This window comes from Aquarana catesbeiana, linkage group LG11, assembly GCF_042186555.1.
Source record: "Aquarana catesbeiana isolate 2022-GZ linkage group LG11, ASM4218655v1, whole genome shotgun sequence".
In the NCBI taxonomy this organism is placed as follows: domain Eukaryota; kingdom Metazoa; phylum Chordata; class Amphibia; order Anura; family Ranidae; genus Aquarana; species Aquarana catesbeiana.
The window spans coordinates 40,081,219-40,105,051 of record NC_133334.1 but is presented as its reverse complement, the minus strand read 5'-3'; the positions used below and the strand labels follow the sequence as shown (position 1 = coordinate 40,105,051).

At 45.1% G+C, this 23,833-nt stretch overlaps 1 protein-coding gene across 1 annotated transcript in view; it reads left to right on the top strand.

The window, feature by feature from the left end:
- Positions 1-52: 52 nt before the first annotated feature.
- The window catches only part of LDLRAD3 (low density lipoprotein receptor class A domain containing 3), a 218,656-nt gene continuing 194,875 nt past the window's right edge, over positions 53-23,833 (top strand). The window contains exon 1 of the mRNA XM_073604192.1: positions 53-246. Coding sequence (XP_073460293.1) covers positions 213-246 — 34 coding nt within the window. The 5' untranslated portion in view covers positions 53-212. The remainder of the gene's footprint in view (positions 247-23,833) is intronic.

Genomic DNA, 23,833 nt, shown 5'->3' with positions numbered 1-23,833 from the left:
GGTGATCGGTGTCGGGCACACTCAGAGCTCTCAGGGTGGAGGGGGCGGGTCAGTGGGCGGAGCTCGGTGCGCATGCCCGGTACTGGCACGGAGTCTCCGGGTCACACACACATAGTCGGGGGGGATGCGGTGTCCCGGGCGGTTGCAGTGAGCGGAGAGGACTGTGGCCGGGCACGGTGACTCGGATCGGGGCTGTGGCGGTGCTCCGGGATATGTGGCTCCTCTACCTCCTGCTGGGCTGTGTGGGTGAGTACCGGACCGCTCGGCGCCGGGCTGTCACTGTACACAGGGCGGGTCACGTGTCACCGGGCTGGTCCCGCCCTCCTCTGTCTGGGGTCACTCGGGGCCCCCGAGGTGCAGACTGGGGCCCTCATCAGCCTGCTGGGGGAATGTTTACCTTCATCCTCCCCCTCCCTCCTCCATCACATTCTCCTCCATACATTCTATGGGGGGACAAAATCACCTCCCATCACTTCTCATCACTTCTCATCTACACTGGAGTCTGATGTGTAACTACTTTTCATGTTATTGGTGCCCCATCCCCCAACCCTTCCCCTCATCCCCCAACCCTTCCCCTCATCCCCCAACCCTTCCCCTCATCCCCCAACCCTTCCCCTCATCCCCCAACCCTTCCCTTCATCCTCGCATACTTCCCTTCATCCTCGCATACTTCCCTTCATCCTCCCATACTTCCCTTCATCTTCGCATACTTCCCTTCATCTTCGCATACTTCCCTTCATCCCCCAACCAACCCTTCCCCTCATCCCCCAACCAACCCTTCCCCTCATCCCCCAACCAACCCTTCCCCTCATCCCCCAACCAACCCTTCCCCTCATCCCCCAACCCACCCTTCCCTTCATCCCCCAACCCACCCTTCCCTTCATCCCCCAACCCTTCCCTTCATCCCCCAACCCTTCCCTTCATCCCCCAACCCTTTCCTTCATCCCCCAACCCTTTCCTTCATCCCCCAACCCTTCCCTTCATCCCCCAACCTTTCCCTTCATCCCCCAACTTTTCCCTTCATCCCCCAACTTTTCCCTTCATCCCCCCATACTTCCCTTCATCCTCCCATACTTCCCTTCATCCTCCCATACTTCCCTTCATCCTCCCATACTTCCCTTCATCCTCCCATACTTCCCTTCATCCCCGCATACTTCCCTTCATCCCCGCATACTTCCCTTCATCTCCCAACCAACCCTTCCCTTCATCCCCCAACCAACCCTTCCCTTCATCCCCCAACCAACCCTTCCCTTCATCCCCCAACCAACCCTTCCCTTCATCCCCCAACCAACCCTTCCCTTCATCCCCCAACCAACCCTTCCCCTCATCCCCCAACCAACCCTTCCCTTCATCCCCCAACCAACCCTTCCCCTCATCCCCCAACCAACCCTTCCCCTCATCCCCCAACCAACCCTTCCCCTCATCCCCCAACCAACCCTTCCCCTCATCCCCCAACCAACCCTTCCCTTCATCCCCCAACCCTTCCCTTCATCCCCCAACTTTTGCCTTCATCCCCCAACTTTTGCCTTCATCCCCCCATACTTCCCTTCATCCTCCCATACTTCCCTTCATCCTCCCATACTTCCCTTCATCCTCCCATACTTCCCTTCACTTCGTCCCCCAACCCTTCCCTTCGTCCCCCAACCCTTCCCTTCATCCTCCCATACTTCCCTTCCCTTCATCACCCAACCCTTCCCTTCATCCCCCAACCAACCCTTCCCCTCATCCCCCAACCAACCCTTCCCCTCATCCCCCAACCAACCCTTCCCCTCATCCCCCAACCAACCCTTCCCCTCATCCCCCAACCCTTCCCTTCATCCCCCAACTTTTGCCTTCATCCCCCAACTTTTGCCTTCATCCCCCAACTTTTGCCTTCATCCCCCAACTTTTGCCTTCATCCTCCCATACTTCCCTTCATCCTCCCATACTTCCCTTCATCCTCCCATACTTCCCTTCATCCTCCCATACTTCCCTTCATCCTCCCATACTTCCCTTCATCCTCCCATACTTCCCTTCATCCTCCCATACTTCCCTTCACTTCGTCCGCCAACCCTTCCCTTCATCCTCCCATACTTCCCTTCATCCTCCCATACTTCCCTTCACTTCGTCCCCCAACCCTTCCCTTCATCCTCCCATACTTCCCTTCCCTTCATCACCCAACCCTTTCCTTCATCCCCCAACCAACCCTTCCCTTCATCCCCGCATACTTCCCTTCATCCCCGCATACTTCCCTTCGTCCCCGCATACTTCCCTTCGTCCCCGCATACTTCCCTTCATCCTCGCATACTTCCCTTCATCCTCGCATACTTCCCTTCATCCTCGCATACTTCCCTTCATCCTCGCATACTTCCCTTCATCCTCGCATACTTCCCTTCATCCTCGCATACTTCCCTTCATTCTCCCATACTTCCCTTCATTCTCCCATACTTCCCTTCCCTTCATTCTCCCATACTTCCCTTCCCGTCCTCCTCGCATACTTCCCGTCCTCCTCGCATACTTCCCGTCCTCCTCGCATACTTCCCTTCATTGTGACGATGATGGGAAGTATGTGACGATGAGGAAGGGAAAGCAAGTATGTCCTTCTCATCATCACATACTTCCCATCTCTTCCCTCCCCTATGGCCCCCTTTGGCTGCACAGGAAGTGACCCCCCCCATATAAGATCAGAGCCCCCCCATCCTCGATCGGTGGTCTGGGGGGGTGATTGAGGTGTGATGTTGGGGTCCTGGCTGTACATTGTTGGTACAGAATATAAATACAATACTGTGTGGCACATGGTGTGTAAATGTATCAGAAAATGATCATATATTGGTAAAGTGTGGAAATCTATATGTGCCGCCCATTGACTATATGATAAGAGGAAAACATTGCTGTGATGTCCACTCTCCGCCCTCGGTGGTCTCCGGTCAGTTCCGGACCCGGGTCTTATATTTGGTTTGTGTCACTGGCACCCTACTTTGGTTTTTTACCCCCCCCCCCGATTTAACCTTTGTGCCCTACCACCACTCAGGTGCCTTCCTCCCTTTTCGTGACCTCATTAGCGATTTGAATCTTCTGGCTTGAAGTCTTCTCTGGTGCGGTCGGTGCATGCGCAGTGACTTCCCATGGTTGTGGTTGGTGCCGCACTCCTAGCATCTCTGGCGTCAGAATACAGCCTCATTCAAACCTATGGGGGGGGGGGGGTCACTGGCTGCGCAGACATGGCGAGTATCGGAGCGTGTTATAGTCCGAGGAGGAGGGTACTGTACACGGCCAGCAATGTCAAGGAGAGACAAACCCCCAGGACTCTGGGTGAGGTCACAGCAGGCCGGTCTTCCTCAGCCGTGGAGGAACCCTTCAAGAAACTTTCCAGTCTCAGGGAACTCCTACTAATAATTGTTATATCTATTACTTGTGTTACATTAGTGTCAGGGCTGAGTTGTGAAATGAGAAGGAATCTAAGAATAAAGAATGTGAGACTCGGAGCTCTGCCATACAACACATGATTCTCAGTAATAATAAGATCACAACGATCCTAACGATGGTTGGAAAAATAATACAGATAGTGAAGTACTACAGTGTTCCTTACGTTGGTGGTCAATAAGAAGAATGTTCCTTATGTTGGTGGTCAATAAGAAGAATGTTCCTTATGTTGGTGGTCAATAAGAAGAATGTTCCTTATGTTGGTGGTCAATAAGAAGAATGTTCCTTATGTTGGTGGTCAATAAGAAGAATGTTCCTTACATTGGTGGTCAGGGGGAAGAATGTTCCTTATGTTGGTGGTCAATGGGAAGAATGTTCCTTATGTTGGTGGTCAATGGGAAGAATGTTCCTTATGTTGGTGTTCAATGGGAAGAATGTTCCTTATGTTGGTGGTCAATAAGAAGAATGTTCCTTATGTTGGTGGTCAATGGGAAGAATGTTCCTTATGTTGGTGGTCAATGGGAAGAATGTTCCTTACGTTGGTGGTCAATGGGAAGAATGTTCCTTACGTTGGTGGTCAATGGGAAGAATGTTCCTTATGTTGGTGGTCAATGGGAAGAATGTTCCTTATGTTGGTGGTCAATGGGAAGAATGTTCCTTACGTTGGTGGTCAATGGGAAGAATGTTCCTTATGTTGGTGGTCAGGGGGAAGAATGCTCCTTACATTGGTGGTCAGTGAGAAGAATGTTCCTTATACTGTATTGGTGGTCAGGGGAAAGAATATTCCTTACGTTGGTGGTCAGTGAGAAGAATGCTCCTTACGTTGGTGGTCAGTGGGAAGAATGTTCCTTACATTGGCGATCAGTGGGAAGAATGTTCCTTACGTTGGTGGTCAATGGGAAGAATGTTCCTTACATTGGTGGTCAATGGGAAGAATGTTCCTTACATTGGTGATTAGTGGGAAGAATGCTCCTTACATTGGTGGTCAGTGAGAAGAATGCTCCTTACATTGGTGGTCAGTGAGAAGAATGCTCCTTACATTGGTGGTCAGTGAGAAGAATGCTCCTTACATTGGAGGTCAGTGGGAAGAATGTTCCTTACATTGGTGATCAGTGGGAAGAATGCTCCTTACATTGGTGATCAGTGGGAAGAATGCTCCTTACATTGGTGGTCAGTGGGAAGAATGCTCCTTACATTGGTGGTCAGTGGGAAGACTGTGCCTTCCATTGGGGGTCAGTGGGAAGAACGCCTCCCTTACAGATAAAAGAGATCATTGGTGTCAGTGGTTCTGGAGGAACTCCTAACAACCTCTGGAGGGACTCTAGAGTTCCACAGAACCTTGGGTGACAAAGGCTGTGTTAGGTGGCGGGGGAAGGGTGAGCTCAGAGGTACTCAGCTGAATGACAGCTTCCTGATCTGTTATCAGCTATATATGGGAATGGTGGGGACATCATCATCATTATTATTATTATTAATATTATTATTATTATTATTATTATTAATATTATTAATACTTGTATAGCACCGTCAATATACGCAATGCTTTACATATTTATTGCACATTCACATCCACTGAAATTATGGATTTGATTATGCATAGCTCCACTACTACCATTTTTTATTTATTTTTTATTCTCCAGGGTCTCTGCTTTCAGAAAATATGATATTTTGAGAGGTTTTATGTAATCTATAGGCCCAAATGTGCATTTTACAAAACCTTGGACAACTATATGGGCTCAGAACTGATGTACACTATATTGTCAAAAGTATTGGGACGCCTGCCTACACACACATGAACTTTAATGACCTCCCAGTCTTAGTCCGTAGGGTTCAATATTGAGTTGGCCCACCCTTTGGAGCTATAACAGCTTCAACTCTTCTGGGAAGGCTGTCCACAAGGTTTAGGAGTGTGTCTATGGGAATGTTTGACCATTCTTCCAGAAGCACATTTGTGAGGTCAGGCAGTGATGTGGATGAGAAGGCCTGGCTCACAGTCTCCGCTCTAATTTATCCCAAAGGTGTTCTATCGGGTTGACGTCAGGACTCTGTGTAGGCCAGTCAAGTTCCTCCACCCCAAACTCGCTCATCCATGTCTTTACGGACCTTGCTTTGTGCACGAAAATCGGACGTTGTGTTCACGTACAATTAAAATTTTATAGTCTGCATATCCAGCTTCTGTCATACAAAAAATCGGAATTGGCTGTTGAAAGCACCATGCGAACGATCCGAAAATCGGTGATCGTTTGTCGGGCAAAATTTTACTTCCGATTTTCGTATTGTGTGTACGGGGCTTAAAGGGGTTGTTTTTTACACCTCAATGAATTAAGGTGAAAAAAACCTCTGGTAGTGACCGCTACCACCCCCCACCCCAGTTTTGCTTACCTGAGCCCCGTATGTCCCTCGGCGGAGACACGCTGTCCCTCTCTGCACGGGGTCCTGGCTCTTGATTGGATAGATTGATAGCAGTGCAGCCATTGGTTCTCACTGCTGTCAATCAGATCCAATGACCGGAGGGGTGGGGCCAAGTTATGCATTCGTGTCTATGGACGCTGTAATGCTGGACTCGGGAGTGAGCCCGCAAGGTAATCCCCCCCCCCCCCCCAGGAGAGCGCTTCTCCTAGGGGGTTATCTGATAAGAGGGGGAGCCGCCGAGGGACCCCAGAAGTCGAGGATCGGGGCCACTCTGTGCAAAATGAACTGCACAGTGGAGGTAAGTATGATATGATTGTTATTTTAAATAAAAAAAAACAAACAAAAACAAAACAAAAAACAAAGGCTTACAATCACTTTAAGTGCCGGTTCACACTGATGCGAGTTCATAAGGAATGTGATGCGCCAAAAACATTCTAAATTCACATGTCATCCATAAAGTCATTGTTTTCAATGACCGTCGTTCACATACATGCGTTGCGATTCCTCTACGAATGCGATGCGTTAAAAAAAAAAAAAAAGGGTCTTGTGCGTGTTTACAGCGCTGCGTTGCGAATTTAGCCTCCATAGACATCAATGTAAATCGTTCTGGAATCGCATTGTTGGTTCAGATATGTGCGAATTCCACCACACTACTCTCCACGAGAACCAGGAAGTACACAGGAAGTTAACACCTTTTTTTTTTTTTTTTTTTTTACATTATGATTCCATTGGCTAGAACATCAATCGCAGCTATGACCAAGTCCTGAAAATCGCCGGTAAAATCACGTTAAAATCGCGGTAAATTTGCGGTAAAATCGCACCTCACACAGGACAAAAAAAAAAAACGGAACAAATTCACAGCGCAGCAGTGTGAACCGGCACTAAGACTGGAAGTGCCATTAAAGTTCATGTGCCCAAATGTGCATTTAACCTAACCCATTTGGACACCTACATGGGATATTTGCCAACACTGCCCCCTATCGTACTTCTGTGCAGAAAAATGACGCTTGCAATCTGAGTGCAGTTATTGTTTTGTATTTTTTTGTATTTTTCCCCATCTCACTTTTCCCTGTTTGCAGCAGTATGGTGGGGCAGGTCTGGATTCCTCTTGCTGCACACACAGGGCTGGGGGGGGTTTATCATCGGGGCCCACTAGGATTAACACATCTGGCTGGGGGGGGGGGTGGTGTTCAACAGTGGGGGAGGGGACATTGCTTTCCATCCTTTTGTGCTCTGATGTCCCCTTCCCCATAGGGAACTCGGATGATGGGTGACGGATCAGCATGTCCGGTATAAAAGGAGCTTTTTAAAGTTTAGTTGCAGTTTTGATCCGGTAATTTTATTTTACAGATTAGGCTAAGTGGGGGGGGGTGGGGGGGGGGTGCTAAATTATTAGCAAAAAAAAGAGGCCAAAGACTTTGTAAAGTGGAAGTTTCAGTGCAGATCGGATTTTGTATTTATAATCTGCAGAGGATGTGAGCACATTGTACAGAGAAGTCACATGTAGACACAGGAGCTGACACTTCTTATTTTGAGAAAAAGAAAATGTTGAAATCCTGATTGCCTGTTATAGAGTCGAGTTTGTCAAACTTCCTTTTTCTTTTTTTTTTTTTTTTTTTTACTTTAGTTGTGGCACCTTTTAAAACAGTTTGACAAATTTGGGTTTGAAAAATTTTGGTCGTTTTTTTTTTTTTTTTTTTTAATTTATTTATTTATTTTTTTGCACGTTTAAAAAATCATTTTAGGCCTGAAGATTACATAAATCCCCAAAACATTATATATTTTCTGAAAGCGGACACACTAGAGAATAAAATAGTGGTATTTCCAATTTTTTATGTCGCATGATATTACCGCAAAGATCTAGGAAACACAAAATTTCAGTAAAAAAAAAAAAAAAAAAAAACTACATTAACCACTTCAGCCCCAGAAGAATTTACCCCCTTCCTGACCAGAGCACTTTTTGCGATTCGGCACTGCGTCGCTTTAACTAACAATTGCGCGGTCGTGCGATGTGGCTCCCAAACAAAATTGACGTCCTTTTTTTCCCACGAATAGAGCTTTCTTTTGGTGGGTGGTATTTGATCGCCTCTCCGGTTTTTATTTTTTATTTTTTGCGCTATAAACAAAAATAGAGCGACAATTTTGAAAAAAAAGCGCATTATTTTTTTACTTTTTGCTATAATAAATATCCTCCAAAATATATAAAAAAACAATTTTTTTCCTCAGTTTAGGCCGATACGTATTCTTCTACATATTTTTGGTAAAAATAAATCACAGTATGCGGTTTGCACAAAAGTTATAGCGTTTACAAAATAGGGGATAGTTTTATGGCATTTTTATTAATAATTTTTTTTTTTTTTAAATGGCGGCAATCAGCGATTTTTATCGTGACTGCGACATTATGGCGGACACATCGGACATTTTTGACACATTTTTGGGACCATTGTCATTTATACAGGAATCGTAATGCTCCGTTAATTTTAGGGGGTACAATTTCAATACATTACCCAAAATTTTGGTAAAATATAAAAGCCAATTTTGCACCGAGTAAATAGATACCCAGCATGTGAAATCTTCAACACGTCAGTACCCTATACTTTCCTATTTTCCATAGGCGGCACTTTAAAAGTCCCCCCGTTTAGCGCTGTGGAGGAGGTCTAGTGCTAGAATTATTGCTTTCATACTGGCGTACGCGGTGATGTTTAACGTGGGACATTTTTTCACATGTATATAAATATACCTTGTAATAGAAATAAGGATGACAGGTCCTCTTTTTATGGAGAGATGTGGGGTCAAACAAAAAGACCTCAGATCTCTTCTTTACCTTTTTTAAAAGCAAAAGAAATTTTGATCTTTCGCTTAAAAATTATATATCTTCCTGCCTGGACTGGAAGTGACGTCATCACTCTGGTCCTCCAAGACCATAGAGTGTACACTCTTTGATCGCCTATGTGAGCAACTGGCCGCACCAGCAGAAATGGTAAGCCTGAGAAACACCGGCAATCTGCGGGGGGGGGGCAGGGGACGCCGCTTCGGGAAACCGTTCCAGTGGCTCGTGAGCCTCTTGGATCGCTTTCAGGAAAAAGCAGCCGCCTGCTGAAAAAAAAAAAAAAGGGTTATGGCTGAGATTTCGGTAAACCGCTTGCAAGGTATTGCGGTTGGCAAGTGGTTAATGTTCCTGTCATTCCTGTGATGTCATTTTAATGCTTCAATAAAGATACAGAGGAGTGCAGCAATATTCCGGATTTCTGCATGTTACTATTAGCAGATTTAGATACACTAACAATTTGGAGCTAAACGCCAGCTTACACTTTATGGAACGGTTCACACCATAGAAACGCAGCCCAGATGGGTTCCGGATGCATTTCTGCATGCGCATTTTTGATGCGTTCCGGTGTATCTTTTTACCTTTTTTTTTTTTTTTCTTCACCTTAAAGTGGAGGGCCACCCTAAAAAAAAATTGCATGAAAAATTCTAGAAAAAAAAAAAAAAAAACATTTGAAAAAAAAAAATTTTTTAAACTTACCTAAACCCTTGTTGCTAGGCAGTCTTCCTAATCTGCCTCTTCCTATTCCACGGCGTGTCCTGCTCCTCGGTGAGCGGCCCCGTTGCCTTCTGGGAACTGTGTGTGTTCCCAGAAAACCACGGGGCCATTCACAGAGCGCCACGCCGCTCGCGCGTGTGCAGTAGGAAACTGGCAGTGAAGCCGCAAGGCTCCACTGCCTGTTTCCCTTACTTAGGATGGCGGTGCCGGGACCAGAGAGCTGAGGGACGGGTCGGCATCGGGCGGCCGACATCGCGGGCACCCAGGATAGGTAAGTACTTATTTAAAGTCAGCAACTACAGTGTTTGTAGCTGCTGACTTTTAAATTATTTTTTCAGGGACGGAATCCCGCTTTAAATAGGAAAATGTACGTTTTACTGCTTTTAAGTGCAGAAAGAAATGCAGTATGCTGTATTTTTTTTTTTTTTAAACTGGAACGCCCTGGTGTGAACTATGCCATTGGAAACCAGTAGAAGGCCTGGTTCACACCTATGCAGGTCGTAGTTTGCCTTTTTTAAATACACATTTTTGATTCATTTGAAATCTATGGAACCAAAAACCAGAAAAGTCCCTGGCCCTTTCCATAAAATGCACAGATCCATAGGAAACCATGTTATATAGACTGTAGTGCGTTTCTGCAAAACAGAAAACGCATTAAAAAATGCATAGGTGTGAACCAGGCCTTACTTACTATCCATGCAATTTTGATACAAAAAAACGCACTGGACTGCATGTGGTGTGAACCGGCCCTAAGCCCACATTTACACTGAGCTGCGGGAATAAACTTCAGCTGAACTCGCACGATTTCACTCCCGTATGTCAGTCCTGATTTCGGCTGCGATTTCACAGACATCTGTGCAGGTTTCTGCACAGAAGTCAGTGGAAATCGCAGTCCAAAATCGCAAAAAGTAGTACAGAAATTACTTTTTGAAATCAGTGCGGCGCTGAAGCGAATAGGACGTGGTAATTGCCGCCGATTTGACATGTCAAATTGCATGTAAAATCGCACCAATGTGAACGAGGGCTAAAAGCAGTTACAGCAAACAGTGTTTTTTTTTTTTTTGGAGTAAAGGTTTTTTTATATGAATACATAAAAACTGATCATTGTTAGCATCCCTGTCAGTGGGAAGGGGTTTGTCTCATCTCTGTAAACTGATACATTCTGCTGGAGAGCTTGTGAAAAACGGACTAACTGGCGGGATCATTAGAGGAAATAGAAGAAAGCCTAAAAAAAGAAAACGAATGCAGCCATCACATCTAGGAATTGGTAAGCTGCAATGTAATAAATGTTTGCTTTAAAGCAGGGAGTCTCAAACTGGCGGCCCTGCTGCTGTTGCAAAACTACAAGTCCCATGAGGCATTGCAAGGCTGACTCCCACAGGCAGAGGGATGATGGGACTTGTAGTTTTGCAACAGTTGGAGGGCCACCAGTTTGAGACCCCTGCAGAGCGATAGTAAACCGCTACATAAAAGATTAAAAATGTAATCTGTAAGACAGTGGCATCGCATACTAGCACATTATGAAACGCTTACCTTAGAACAAAGCTCTTCCAGCGGCGCCCGGTCACCGCTGAGAGGGCTGACATCGTCCCCCGTCCCTTCTCCCAGGTTTGTGGGCTCCGGCGTTGTGAGTGGGCGGAGTCACAATGACATCACTCCCGCACATGTGCTTTGGAGCCCTCAGTTCCGGCAAGAAGCTCTGGCGCGGTATGCCGGACCTTCAGATCGCATGTGTCGGTGACGTCAGCGGCTGCATGCAGGGTGAATATCTCCTAAATGGTGCACAATTAGGAGATATTCGTTTTATCTATTTATAGACCTTATTATAGGCTTACCTGTAGGTATAAATCACAAAGCGGACTTTACTACCGCTTTAACTTAGGTGCTCAGGGGATAAAATCATGACTCAGCTGGATGTTTTTACTGCCCCCAGCTGTCCCTGTAAATAAGGTCGTACAGTTCTTTTTACTACACGTTACTGTAACACAGCGAATGAGAACGAGCCCCTTGTAAAGAAGTGCAGATTTAGGTCCACTACCAATCATCAGATTTGGAGTCGCACCAATACAGGTTTTTTTTACTGACGAGTACCGATACTTTCGGTCAATTACTCACCGATACCGAGTACCGATACCTTCTGCGGTGGGATTTAAGCCCATTTGAACAGGAATGCGGTGCGATTCCTGTCCAAGTTGCATGCAAGTTTCCCGCACCGCTCCTGTGCGAACCCAGGCTGAAGTCACTATGACAAGCCCTGGAGGGGTCACACAGGAGCGGTGCGGGAAACCGCATGCAAGTTGGGCAGGAATCGCACCGCGTTTGCAAATCGCACCGCAAACCTATCGGTTTCAGGTATCGGGAGTACTCGTGCAAATGCTTAGTATTGGTACGAACACTGATATTGGTATCGATACAATTCTCAGATTTCACTAGGCCGTTGTGAGATTGGCGAGTGCTGATTGGCTGCCATGCTTGCCGCACGTTGCATTGGTTCCGTTTGCCCTTTTAAAACCAGGTCACCTCTACCTGGTACTTCAATGGCCTTCAAGTGGTTGTACTGGGATGATGCAGCTGCAGGCATCACCCTGGTACCGTTTTTTATTAGATCCGTCGGTCAGCTCTCTTGTGAAAGCAATCGGAGTGGCTAACTAGCCACTTGATTGCTATTACAAGCAGTGGAAGAGAATCCCCCACCCCACCCCCGTTGCCTTCTGCAGGCTGCTCGGGCTCTCCCGTCCCATTGGGAGACTCAAGCAACCAGCCAGCGCATCCACTGCCATACAAAGCCGGGATTGGCTGTTCATTATAGTAACCCGGAAATCATGACCTGACATCACTTCCAGTTTACCCGGATGTCACCTGCGCCATTTTTTTTTTTTTTAATCGAAAACTTTCAAAAACGCAGATCTTGATGTTTTGAATTACTTAAGGGGCAGAGGAGGGATTTAGGCTCCAATAGACCCCACATCTCTCCATAAAGAGGACCTGTCACTGCCTAGTACTGTCACAAGGGATGTTTACATCTCTTGTGACAGCAATAAAAGTGATAATTTTTATTTTTTTTAAGTAACAAAGTAAAAATAAAAATTGCCCCGTTCCCTTGCGCGTCGGCGCCGCATGCCCGCAAAGAGCGATTGTCCCAAACATATGAGGTATTGCTGTGAATGTCAGATCATGGGCATTCTAGCACCAGACCTCCTCTGAAAATCTAAAGTGGTAACCTGTAAAGGCTTTTAAAGCATCGCCTGTGGCTAGTAAAATCGTTTGTCGGCGTTGCACGGGTGCGCACAATTTTAAAGCGTGACATACTTGGCATGTATTTACTCGGCGTAACACCATCTTTTACATTTTACAAAAAAAAATGGGTTATGTATTGTGTGTTTGTTTTTTTTTTTTTTTTTTGCATTCAAATTTTTTAAAAAAAGTGTATTTTTTCCCAATAATTGTTTGAAAAATTGCTGCGCAAATACTGTGTGACAAAAATAATAATAGTAAAATAATTGCAAATCCCTCCATTTTATTCTGCCTCTGCTTTATTTATATATATATATATATATATATATATATATATATATATATATATATATATATATATATATATATATATATATTGTATATATAATTTTTTTTTTTTTTTTTCATTAATAGAAAATTACTTACAACCCACAAACGTACAAACGTTTTAATTTTATATATATATAACGTTTGAGGAAAATAAGTAATTTTCTATTAATAAAAAAAAAAGATTGAAAAAAAAAAAAAGTCTGGTCTGGAAGTTGATAAACTCTTTTTGTATAGTAGTACAATGTGCGAGCGCCGTGACTGCTGCGTGTAAACACACCCAGCCGCCCAGACTCACTCATCCCGGGTCACTTACACGGCCGGATTATCTGGAGTAACACGGTGATTCCGACCCCTTTTTCCTTTAATCCCTGCGATTAAATCCGCCTCATTTTTTTTCCCATGGATCCTTCCGTTTGGCACGGCTTCCCCTCGGTTTGCACAGCATTGAGGGTTCGCTGCACGTGGTTTGGACCGAGTCCTGCACAGCGCTGTATAAAGAGGTCTGGTCTGCTGTGCATATGGCAGCAATCTGCGCCCCCTTCTATACCCCCCCCCCCCCACACCCTTCGCAGCATTGGGGGATCTGCCAGAGAAAAACTCAAACCATATTTAAGTCTCAGTTGCTGCTCTGTTATACGGATCGATCAATTAGAATATGCTGAAGAGCCACTCCATCCCAAAGTGATGGGGGGCTGTTTTTTTTTTTTTTTTTATTTTTTTTTTTTATTATTATTATATGTGTTCAATACCCAATAAGTCATCACTTCTGTCTCTGTCTGCCTGGGGGGTTTTGGGTATTCTCACTCCTTCTGTTACGACCCATTTCCGTTATGGTGAATGCACGCATGACCTTAATGCATGTTATGTGCAGTGGCACTTTGTGGTGTTATTCCTTGTCACACCACAATGCCCCTGGGAACACGCTACTACTGTGTGCTGCAGTAAAAAATTAGCGCTTGTCCATTGTGAGCGTTGCTATTCATTTAAATGGGCTGCCTTAAAGTAGAACTAAAGGCAAAACTTTTTTGGGAGGGTTGTAACCCCTATCTGATTTTTTTTTTTTTTTAAATATTTTTTATATATATTTTTTATTTAATTATTATTTTTTTCTTTATATATATTTTTTTTGTTGTGTGTGTGTGTGGTGTTTTTTTTTTTTTTTTTTTTTAGCCATCTGTGTCCCATTGGGGTAATTTCCCTTCACTTCCTGTCCCACTAACCAAAACAGGAAGTGAGAGGAAATCCCTGCAACAAAGCGAGAAAATTCTTTCTTGCCACCAGAATTAATGTCCCCGTTTGGAAGATTTCCCCTGTATTCCTGTTCTGGGGACAACCCAAGATTTGGGATTTTCTTTCATTTTCGGTAAGAACGGTAAACGGGACAAATAAAGAGGGCGAATCTCCCTAACGGGGACACAGACAGCAATTCAAAACCTGACAGGGGTTCTATCCACTCTCTCTAAAAAAATAAATAAATAAAAGGTTTGGCCTTTAGATATATATATTAATGCAATGCATGTTTACAGGTGTCACAATGCACATTACTACTTCCTGTCCTTAGGCAGCAAGGATTTAATCGCTTCTGGTTTCGGTCTGATGTAAACCGTCTTGTGAAAGCATCTCATCAAACCGATCTTAGTTTTATCAGATGCTTTGGAGGTCAGAGGAGAGATCTAATAGACCCCAAGTCCAAAGAGGACCTGTCATGTCCCATGCTATCGTAAGGGATGCAATAAAGTTGATTAAAAAAAAAAAGGGTTCAGTGTATTGTTGTTATGGCAGCAGCTAGCTACCATAACCCCGGTATCCTCCTCTTCAGCGGGCGGTCCTCTTTCAGATAAAAGTGGTCTCTGCGGCAGGTTCGCCGCAAGATAACTTTTATCGGTGGCAGTAGAGAGGAACCCCCCCCCGCTGCGCTCCGGAGACACTGGCAGTGGCGGAGGCGATCGTGTCTGTTCTCGTGTGGTATGGGGATGGCCCCCACCCGGCTCCATACCATTGCAGGGCGGAAGCGACGTCAAAATGTCACTTTCGCCCATAGCTCTTAAAGAGACTTTTTTTTTTTTTTTTTTTAAAACGAAATCCCTTTTTATTTTTTTATTTTTTTTTTTTTTTGCATTTTAGTGTAAATATGAGATGTGAGGACTTTTTTACCCCAGATCTCATATTTAAGAGGTCCTGTCATGCTTTTTTTCTATTACAAGGGATGTTTACATTAAAAGGTAAAAAAAATTTGAAATGTATTTTTTTTAAACGCGCCCCGTCCTGCCGAGCTCGCGCGCAGAAGCGAATGCATACGTGAGAAGCGGCCGCATATGAAAACGGTGTTCAAACCACACCTGTGAGGTATCGTCGCGATCGTCGCAACCTGTAGAATTTCTTTTAACCACCTCAATACAGTGCATCTACACCCCCTTCCTGCCCAGACCGATTTTCAGCTTTTAGCGCTCTCACAGTTTGAATGACAATTACTCAGTCATGCAACACTGTACCCATATGAAACTTGCGTCCTTTTTTTCACAGAAGTAGAGCTTTTTGGTGGTATTTAATCACTAGTGGGTTTTTTATTTTTTGTGCTATAAATAAAAAAAGACCGTAAATTTTGTGAAAAAAATGCCTTTTTCTTTGTTTTTGTCATAAAATTTTGCCAAGTAGTAATTTTTCTTCATAAATTTTGGCCAAAATTTATACTGCTACATATCTTTGGTAAAAATAACCCAAATTAGTGTATGTTATTTGGTCTTTGTGAAAGTTATAGAGTCTACAAACTATGGTGCCAATCACTGAAAATTGATCACATATGATCAGGCCTTCAGTACATCAGGTGAATCTCATTTCTTGAGACCCTAACAAGTCAGGAAAGTATAAATACCCCCCAAATGACCCCTTTTTAGAAAGTAGACATTCCAAGGTATTAAGTAAGTAGCATGATGAGTTTTTTTTTTTTTTTAAATTGTAATTTTTTCCCACAATTCTTTGCAAAATGAAGATTTTTTTTTTTTTTTTTTTTTTTACAAAATTTGTCAAAATTATCAGGTTATTTCTCACACACAGCATATGCATTCAACAAATTACACCCCAAAATACATTCTGCTACTTTTCCCAAGTATAGCGATACCACATGTGTGAGACTTTTACACAGCCTGGCCACATACAGAGGCCCAACATTAAAGTAGTACCTTCAGGCGTTGTACGAGCATAAATGACACATCTCATTTCATTCCTACCTATCACACTTTTGAAGGTCCTTGAGCACCAGGACAGTGGAATTACCCACAAAATGACCCCATTTTTGGAAAGCAAACACCCCAACGTATATTCTGTGAGGCATGGGCAGCAAATAGGTACTCAGGTACTCTGATGGGCTGGAGACAGTTACTCGGGTAACTTGATGGGCTGGGGACAGGTACTCGGGTACTCTGATGGGCTGGGGACAGGTACTCGGGTACTCTGATGGGCTGGGGACAGGTACTCGGGTACTCTGATGGGCTACAGATAGGTACTCGGGTACTCTGAAGGGCGGTGACACATACTCAGGTACTCATATGGACTGTGACAGGTACTCAGGTACCCATATGGACTGTGACAGGTACTCAGGTACTCCTATGGACTGTGACAGGTACTCCTATGGACTGTGACAGGTACTCCTATGGACTGTGACAGGTACTCCAATGAACTGTGACAGGTACTCCAATGAACTGTGACAGGTACTCCGATGAACTGTGACAGGTACTCCGATGAACTGTGACAGGTACTCCGATGAACTGTGACAGGTACTCCGATGAACTGTGACAGGTACTCATATGGACTGTGACAGGTACTCGGGTACCCATATGGACTGTGACAGGTACTCGGGTACCCATATGGACTGTGACAGGTACTCGGGTACCCATATGGACTGTGACAGGTACTCGGGTACCCATATGGACTGTGACAGGTACTCGGGTACCCATATGGACTGTGACAGGTACTCGGGTACCCATATGGACTGTGACAGGTACTCGGGTACCCATATGGACTGTGACAGGTACTCGGGTACCCATATGGACTGTGACAGGTACTCGGGTACCCATATGGACTGTGACAGGTACTCATATGGACTGTGACAGGTACTCGGGTACCCATATGGACTGTGACAGGTACTCGGGTACCCATATGGACTGTGACAGGTACTCGGGTACCCATATGGACTGTGACAGGTACTCAGGTACTCATATGGACTGTGACGGGTACTCATATGGACTGTGACAGGTACTCGGGTACCCATATGGACTGTGACAGGTACTCGGGTACCCATATGGACTGTGACAGGTACTCGGGTACCCATATGGACTGTGACAGGTACTCGGGTACCCATATGGACTGTGACGGGTACTCATATGGACTGTGACAGGTACTCGGGTACTCATATGGACTGTGACAGGTACTCGGGTACTCTGATGGACTGTGACGGGTACTCATATGGACTGTGACGGGTACTCGGGTACTCTGATGGACTGTGACAGGTACTCTGATGTACTGTGACAGGTACTCGGGTACTCTGGGACCAGCTGGTCACACCATTGCCAATAAACACCAGCGTGTTGGGGCGAACACCCCCCTCCTGCTGCTTTTGTAATAATTTCAGCGGCTCCTGAGCTGCTCAGAATGCTTTCATGAGAAAGCCAGCCGCTGGCTGAAAAAAAAAATATACATACTGGGGTATGGTGGATATCAAGATTTGATCCATCTAGGAGCAGGCTGGTTGTACTGAAGTCAATCCATCGATCGAGTTCAGTACAACCAGTCTGTCAGTTTTTTTTTTTTCATGTCATCCCTGCTGGCGGCTATAGCTGCCAGCAGTAATCGTTGTGTGCTGCCGGCAGGGAAGGCTTCAATAGCGCTGCGGGAGAGATTCCCACATAAACACTGCATTGAGGGGGAATCGAGCGATTTTTCTTTCCAGCAACCACAGGATGCAAATAAAATTGCATCATCTGTAGCGTGGGTTCGATTTCGTTGCATTGCAGAAAATTACAAATTGACTTCTGGCGGGATCAACAGAAGTGTTTTGTTCTTTTAGCGGTTGGTTAAACGGACAAAAAAAGTAGCCAATCAGAAGTTCATTGTCGGGGTTCACAGACCCTGTGCAGGCAACCAGACCTGGCAAATGGTGTAAGTGCCCTTACTTTTGTAGAACTGCAAGTCCCAGCATGTCCTTGTGTTTATTATTCTTGCTTTTTTATGATTCTTAAAGGATTTGACAGTCTGCTTTGTAGCTTTTATTAAAATATAGATCTATCTATCTATCTATCTATCTATCTATCTATCTATCTATCTATCTATCTATCTATCTATCTATCTAGTAGTTTTGGACTAGTTGAGGCCTCATCCTGCCATCACACCGGGGGGGATTCCCCTTCGCAGGGGCCCGCGGCGCCCTCCCACCGTACACTCGGCTTCCTCCGTAATCCTGTCCTGACATGTCATTCCATAATTACATGACGAGCCGCCAGAGCGTCCCTGAACAATGGCTGGCTGCGCTCCTTCACAGGATTATATTTAGTAACAGCAAACACTGGCGTGTCCCCTCCCTGGGCTCAGCCACGGCAGCCGCCACCCGTGTGATTTGTTGACTAGTTTCCTGATTGTAACTCGACCCGTGAGCCAGTCCTGAAAGCGACCGAGGCCGCATCGCCGACAACCCTCCGATCTGACAGTGGTTGTAAACCTCGGACATGAAATATGAACAAAGCATATCCCCTCTATAGTGTGTGCATGTCTCAATCACTTCGGCCCCTTTCACACCTTGAAGCTCCAAAACGCTAGAGGAGAAAATAATCAATTATTCTCTATGGAGTTGGTTCACATCTCCACTCCAAGTCTCCTGAAGCCTCCTCCTCACTCCAAGTCTCCTGAAGCCTCCTCCTCACTGCAAGTCTCCTGAAGCCTCCTCCTCACTGCAAGTCTCCTGAAGCCTCCTCCTCACTCCAAGTCTCCTGAAGCCTCCTCCTCACTCCAAGTCTCCTGAAACCAAACGCCTGAAGCTCAAAAAAGTTCTGGAGCTTTTTTTTTGTAGCTGAAATTGGGCAGATTTGTGCATTGCGTTTTTTTTTTTTTTTTTTACACTTTTTTTATTCCCATAGAAATTAATCCAAACAGTAAACATTTTTGTGCACTTTTGTTTGTTTTTACACAATTTTCTGCTCGAATGAAGAAAGGGAAAAAATTAAAAAAAATAAATCAATAAATAAATGTAAAAAAAAAAAAAATTGTGAGAGGAAAAGAGGAAATCCTTGAAATTGAACCAGTTTGTTGATCCGGGTGGATGTCATCTGAGGTCCTTCTGGATGGCGCCTCGCTGTGCAGGGGTCTGGGGTGGGAAAAGTACATAGTGTAGGGGTCTGGGGTGGGAAAAGTACATAGTGTAGGGGTCCGGGGTGGGAAAAGTACATAGTGTAGGGGTCCGGGGTGGGAAAAGTACATAGTGTAGGGGTCCGGGGTGGGAAAAGTACATAGTGTAGGGGATCGGGGTGGGTAACGTATATAACACAGGGGTTCAAGGTGGTAATGTACATAGTACAGTTATCCGGAATGGGTAGCGTACGTAGTGCAGGGGTATGGGGTGGCTAAAGTATATAGTGCAAGGGTCCCGGGTGGGTAATGTTCTTGGTGCAGGGGTTTGGGTAATGTACCTTGTAGATATACGCTGCATAGGGGGGACAGCTGTGTATTTGCTTCCATCCTGGGGGACTGCTCAGGGTGGGAATTCTAGAGAAGTACAATTTGGTAATGACCCAGCAACCAGAGAAAAATCTGGGTCTAGGGTGGGTAAAGTACATGGTGGAGGGGTCCGGGGTGTAAAGAAATGACACTTTGCTACAATGTAAAGTAGTGAGTGTACAGCTTGTATAACAATGTAAATTTGCTGTCCCCTCAAAATAACTCAACACACAGCCATTAATGTCTAAACCGCTGGCAACAAAAGTGAGTACACCCCTAAGTGAAAATGTCCAAATTGGGCCCAAAGTGTGAATATTTTGTATGGTCACCATTATTTTCCAGCACTGCCTTAACCCTCTTGGGCGTGGAGTTCACCAGAGCTTCACAGGTTGTCACTGGAGTCCTCTTCCACTCCTCCATGATGACATCACGGAGCTGGTGGATGTTAGAGACCTTGCGCTCCTCCACCTTACATTTGAGGATGTCCCACAGATGCTCAATAGGGTTTAGGTCTGGAGACATGCTTGGCCAGTCCATCGCCTTTACCCTCAGCTTCTTTAGCAAGGCAGTGGTCATCTTGGAGATGTGTTTGGGGTCGTTATCATGTTGGAATACTGCCCTGCCACCCAGTCTCCAAAGGGAGGGGATCATGCTCTGCTTCAGTATAGGCAAGACACACTTGTCTTTGTACTCCTCACCTGGTTGCCACCACACACGTTTGACACCATCTGAACCAAATAAGTTTATCTTGGTCTCATCAGTCCAAAGGACATGGTTCCAGTAATCCATGTCTTTAGTCTGCTTGTCTTTAGCAAACTGTTTGTGAGCTTTCTTGTGCATCATCTTTAGAAGAGGCTTCCTTCTGGGATGACAGCCATGCAGACCAATTTGATGCAGTGTGCAGCGTATGGTCTGAGCACTGACAGGCTGACCCCCCCACCCCTTCAACCTCTGCAGCAATGCTGGCAGCACTCCTACATCTATTTCCCAAAGACAACCTCTGGATATGACGCTGAGCATGTGCACTCAACTTCTTTGGTTGACCATAGCGAGGCCTGTTCTGAGTGGAACCTGTCCTGTTAAACCGCTGTATGGTCTTGGCCACCGTGCTGCAGCTCAGTTTCAGGGTCTTGGCAATCTTCTTATAACCTAGGCCATCTTTATGTAGAGCAACAATTCTTTTTTTCAGATCCTCAAAGAGTTCTTTGCCATGAGATGCCATCTTGAACTTCCAGTGACCAGTATGAGAGAGTGAGAGCGATAACACCAAATTTAACACACCTGCTCCCCATTCACACCTGAGACCTTGTAACACTAAAGAGTCACATGACACTGGGGAGGGAAAATGGCTAATTGGACCCAATTTGGACATTTTCACTTAGGGGTGTACTCACTTTTGTTGCCAGTGGTTTAGACATTAATGGCTGTGTGTTGAGTTATTTTGAGGGGACAGTAAATTGACACTGTTATACAAGCTGTACACTCACTACTTTACATTGTAGCAAAGTGTCATTTCTTCAGTGTGTGTATATAATATATATATATATATATATATATATATATATATATTTTTTAATTTATTTTTTCAAAAATTTGTTCTATTTTTATCGCACTTATATTTTACAAGTCGTGTAATAAAATGTGAATTGCACCCAGGAATTTCTTCTCACTGCGCTCATCATTACTGCTAATAAATGAGAAACGTTTTCGCCTTTACTGAAAATACAATTTTTATTATACTAATCCACAAGCAGTCGAGCTCCTGCGCTTTAAACAGGTTTTGTTGGAATTGCATGAACACCGGGGTCTCTTTAATACAAGAAAGTGATAGGATTGTGAAGACGATGACATAATATCTTTCTGTGACCCCGGCGACCTTCCCCGAGAGGAAGCAGGAACAATTATTAACAACATATCTGCAGTTACCTGGGGTCAGATGCAGCTGTAACCCCTCTCGTTTTTGATTCGGTGTGTTATCTATCGTTCTAGGATAGCTGAGTTTTGTGGAGAACCGAGACTGTGTTAACCCTTGTGTCTATGGCTGGTGACAGCTGGGATTAAAGTGTATCGAAATTCTAAACCACAAATGTCATTTTCTGTCTCAGTCTTAGGCAGTCATGAGTTTCTGTAATTGCCAAAAAAGTTTAAATGTCTCACTTTTTTTGCAATCATTGCAACTAGGGGAGATCTGTATTTTGTTTGAGAGCCAAGGCAGGTGAAAAGAGCAGGGGTCAGCATAGTAGGCATGCAGTGTCTATTAAAGGTGATGATGTGCTGAAGGTGCATAAATTGTGTCTGATCTGTGGTCTGATGGTGCATGAATTGGAGTTGATCTAAGGTCTGTAGAGTGCTGGAAAATGGGGCTGATCTGGCATCTGAAGGTGTATAAATTGGACCTGATCTGGGGTCTCGGGGTGCAGAAATTGGACCTGATCTGGGGTCTCGGGGTGCAGAAATTGGACCTGATCTGGGGTCTCGGGGTGCAGAAATTGGACCTGATCTGGGGTCTCGGGGTGCAGAAATTGGACCTGATCTGGGGTCTCGGGGTGCAGAAATTGGACCTGATCTGGGGTCTCGGGGTGCAGAAATTGGACCTGATCTGGGGTCTCGGGGTGCAGAAATTGGACCTGATCTGTGGTCTCGGGGTGCAGAAATTGGAACTGATCTGAGACCGGAAGGTGCAGAAGTTGGGGCTGATCTGGGGACTGAAGGTGCATGCATTGGGGTTGATCTGAGGTCTAAAGTAGCAATAATTGGGCCAATCTCAGGTGTGAAAGTACAGACACTGAAGTCTATCTGAGATGTGAAGGTGCATAAATTGGGCCTGATCTGAGACTGGAAGGTGTAGGAATTTTGACCTTGAAGTTTATCTGAGGTCTAAAGGTGCTGGAAATGGGGCTGATCTGGGATCTGAAGGTGCATAATTTTGGGGCTGATCTGGGGTCTGAAGTCGTAGGAATTGGGTCTGATCTGAAAACATGAAGGTACAGGAATTGGAATGATCTGAGGTCCGATGGTGCAGGAATTGGGGGTAATCTGAGGTTTTGAGGTGCAGGAATTGGGGATGATCTGAGGTGTGAAGGTGTAGGAACTGAGGCTGATCTGAGGCCTGGGGATGTATGAAATTGGGTTGATCTGCGGTTTGAGGGTGCAGGAACTGGGGTTGATCTGAAATTTGATGGTATAGGAATTGGACTTGATCTGAGGTGGGAAGGTGTAGGGATTGGAGCTGATCTGAGGTGGAAAGGTGTAGGGATTGGAGCTGATCTGAGGTGGGAAGGTGTAGGGATTGGAGCTGATCTGAGGTGGGAAGGTGTAGGGATTGGAGCTGATCTGAGGTGGGAAGGTGTAGGGATTGGAGCTGATCTGAGGTGGGAAGGTGTAGGGATTGGAGCTGATCTGAGGTGGGAAGGTGTAGGGATTGGAGCTGATCTGAGGTGGGAAGGTGTAGGGATTGGAGCTGATCTAAGGTGGGAAGGTGTAGGGATTGGAGATGATCTGAGGTGGGAAGGCGTAGGGATTGGGGTTGATCTAAGGTGGGAAGGTGTAGGAACTGCGATTGATCTGAGTCCTGGTGATATATGAAATGGGGTTGATTTGAGGTGGGAAGTTACAGGAATTTGAAATGATCTGATTGTATTTAACTTGTCATTAGTAATGCAACTATGAGTGCAAACATTGAAAACAAGTTGTATGACTACAGTGTGTTATTGTTTACTGACATTGCGGGTTGTCTGACACCTAACATGGAAAAGGTTGCTGCCTCCTCCTGGCTCAGTTTATGTAAATTCAACATTGATCTTCCCTCACTTGCTCTTTTTACTCTGTTAAACATTAAAAGTGTTTTTATCTGTTTGATAAGTAAAGTCCAGTGAGCTCATATGTTGCCCTGCAATTGTGTTATGTCCCGCAGTCTTATCAGCCCCCTGAGCTACAAAACACCTCCTCCTATATTATGGTGATGGGAAGGGGTGGAGTTCTATAGTCCTAACATACTTTCCACCCTATGGGTAACAAAGCTGCTGGACAACAGAAACAGATTTATATCAGTGAAGAAGTGTTAGAAGTCTTGTCTATGCCTTCTGTCCTGTCCCCCTTCAATCACTTGCTTATGACCACTTGTGATGGGTCCTTTTCAAAGGGAAGCTGCAATGAGAGATACACGGAAAATGTACTGTATTTATTGGTGTATAACACTCACTTTTTCAC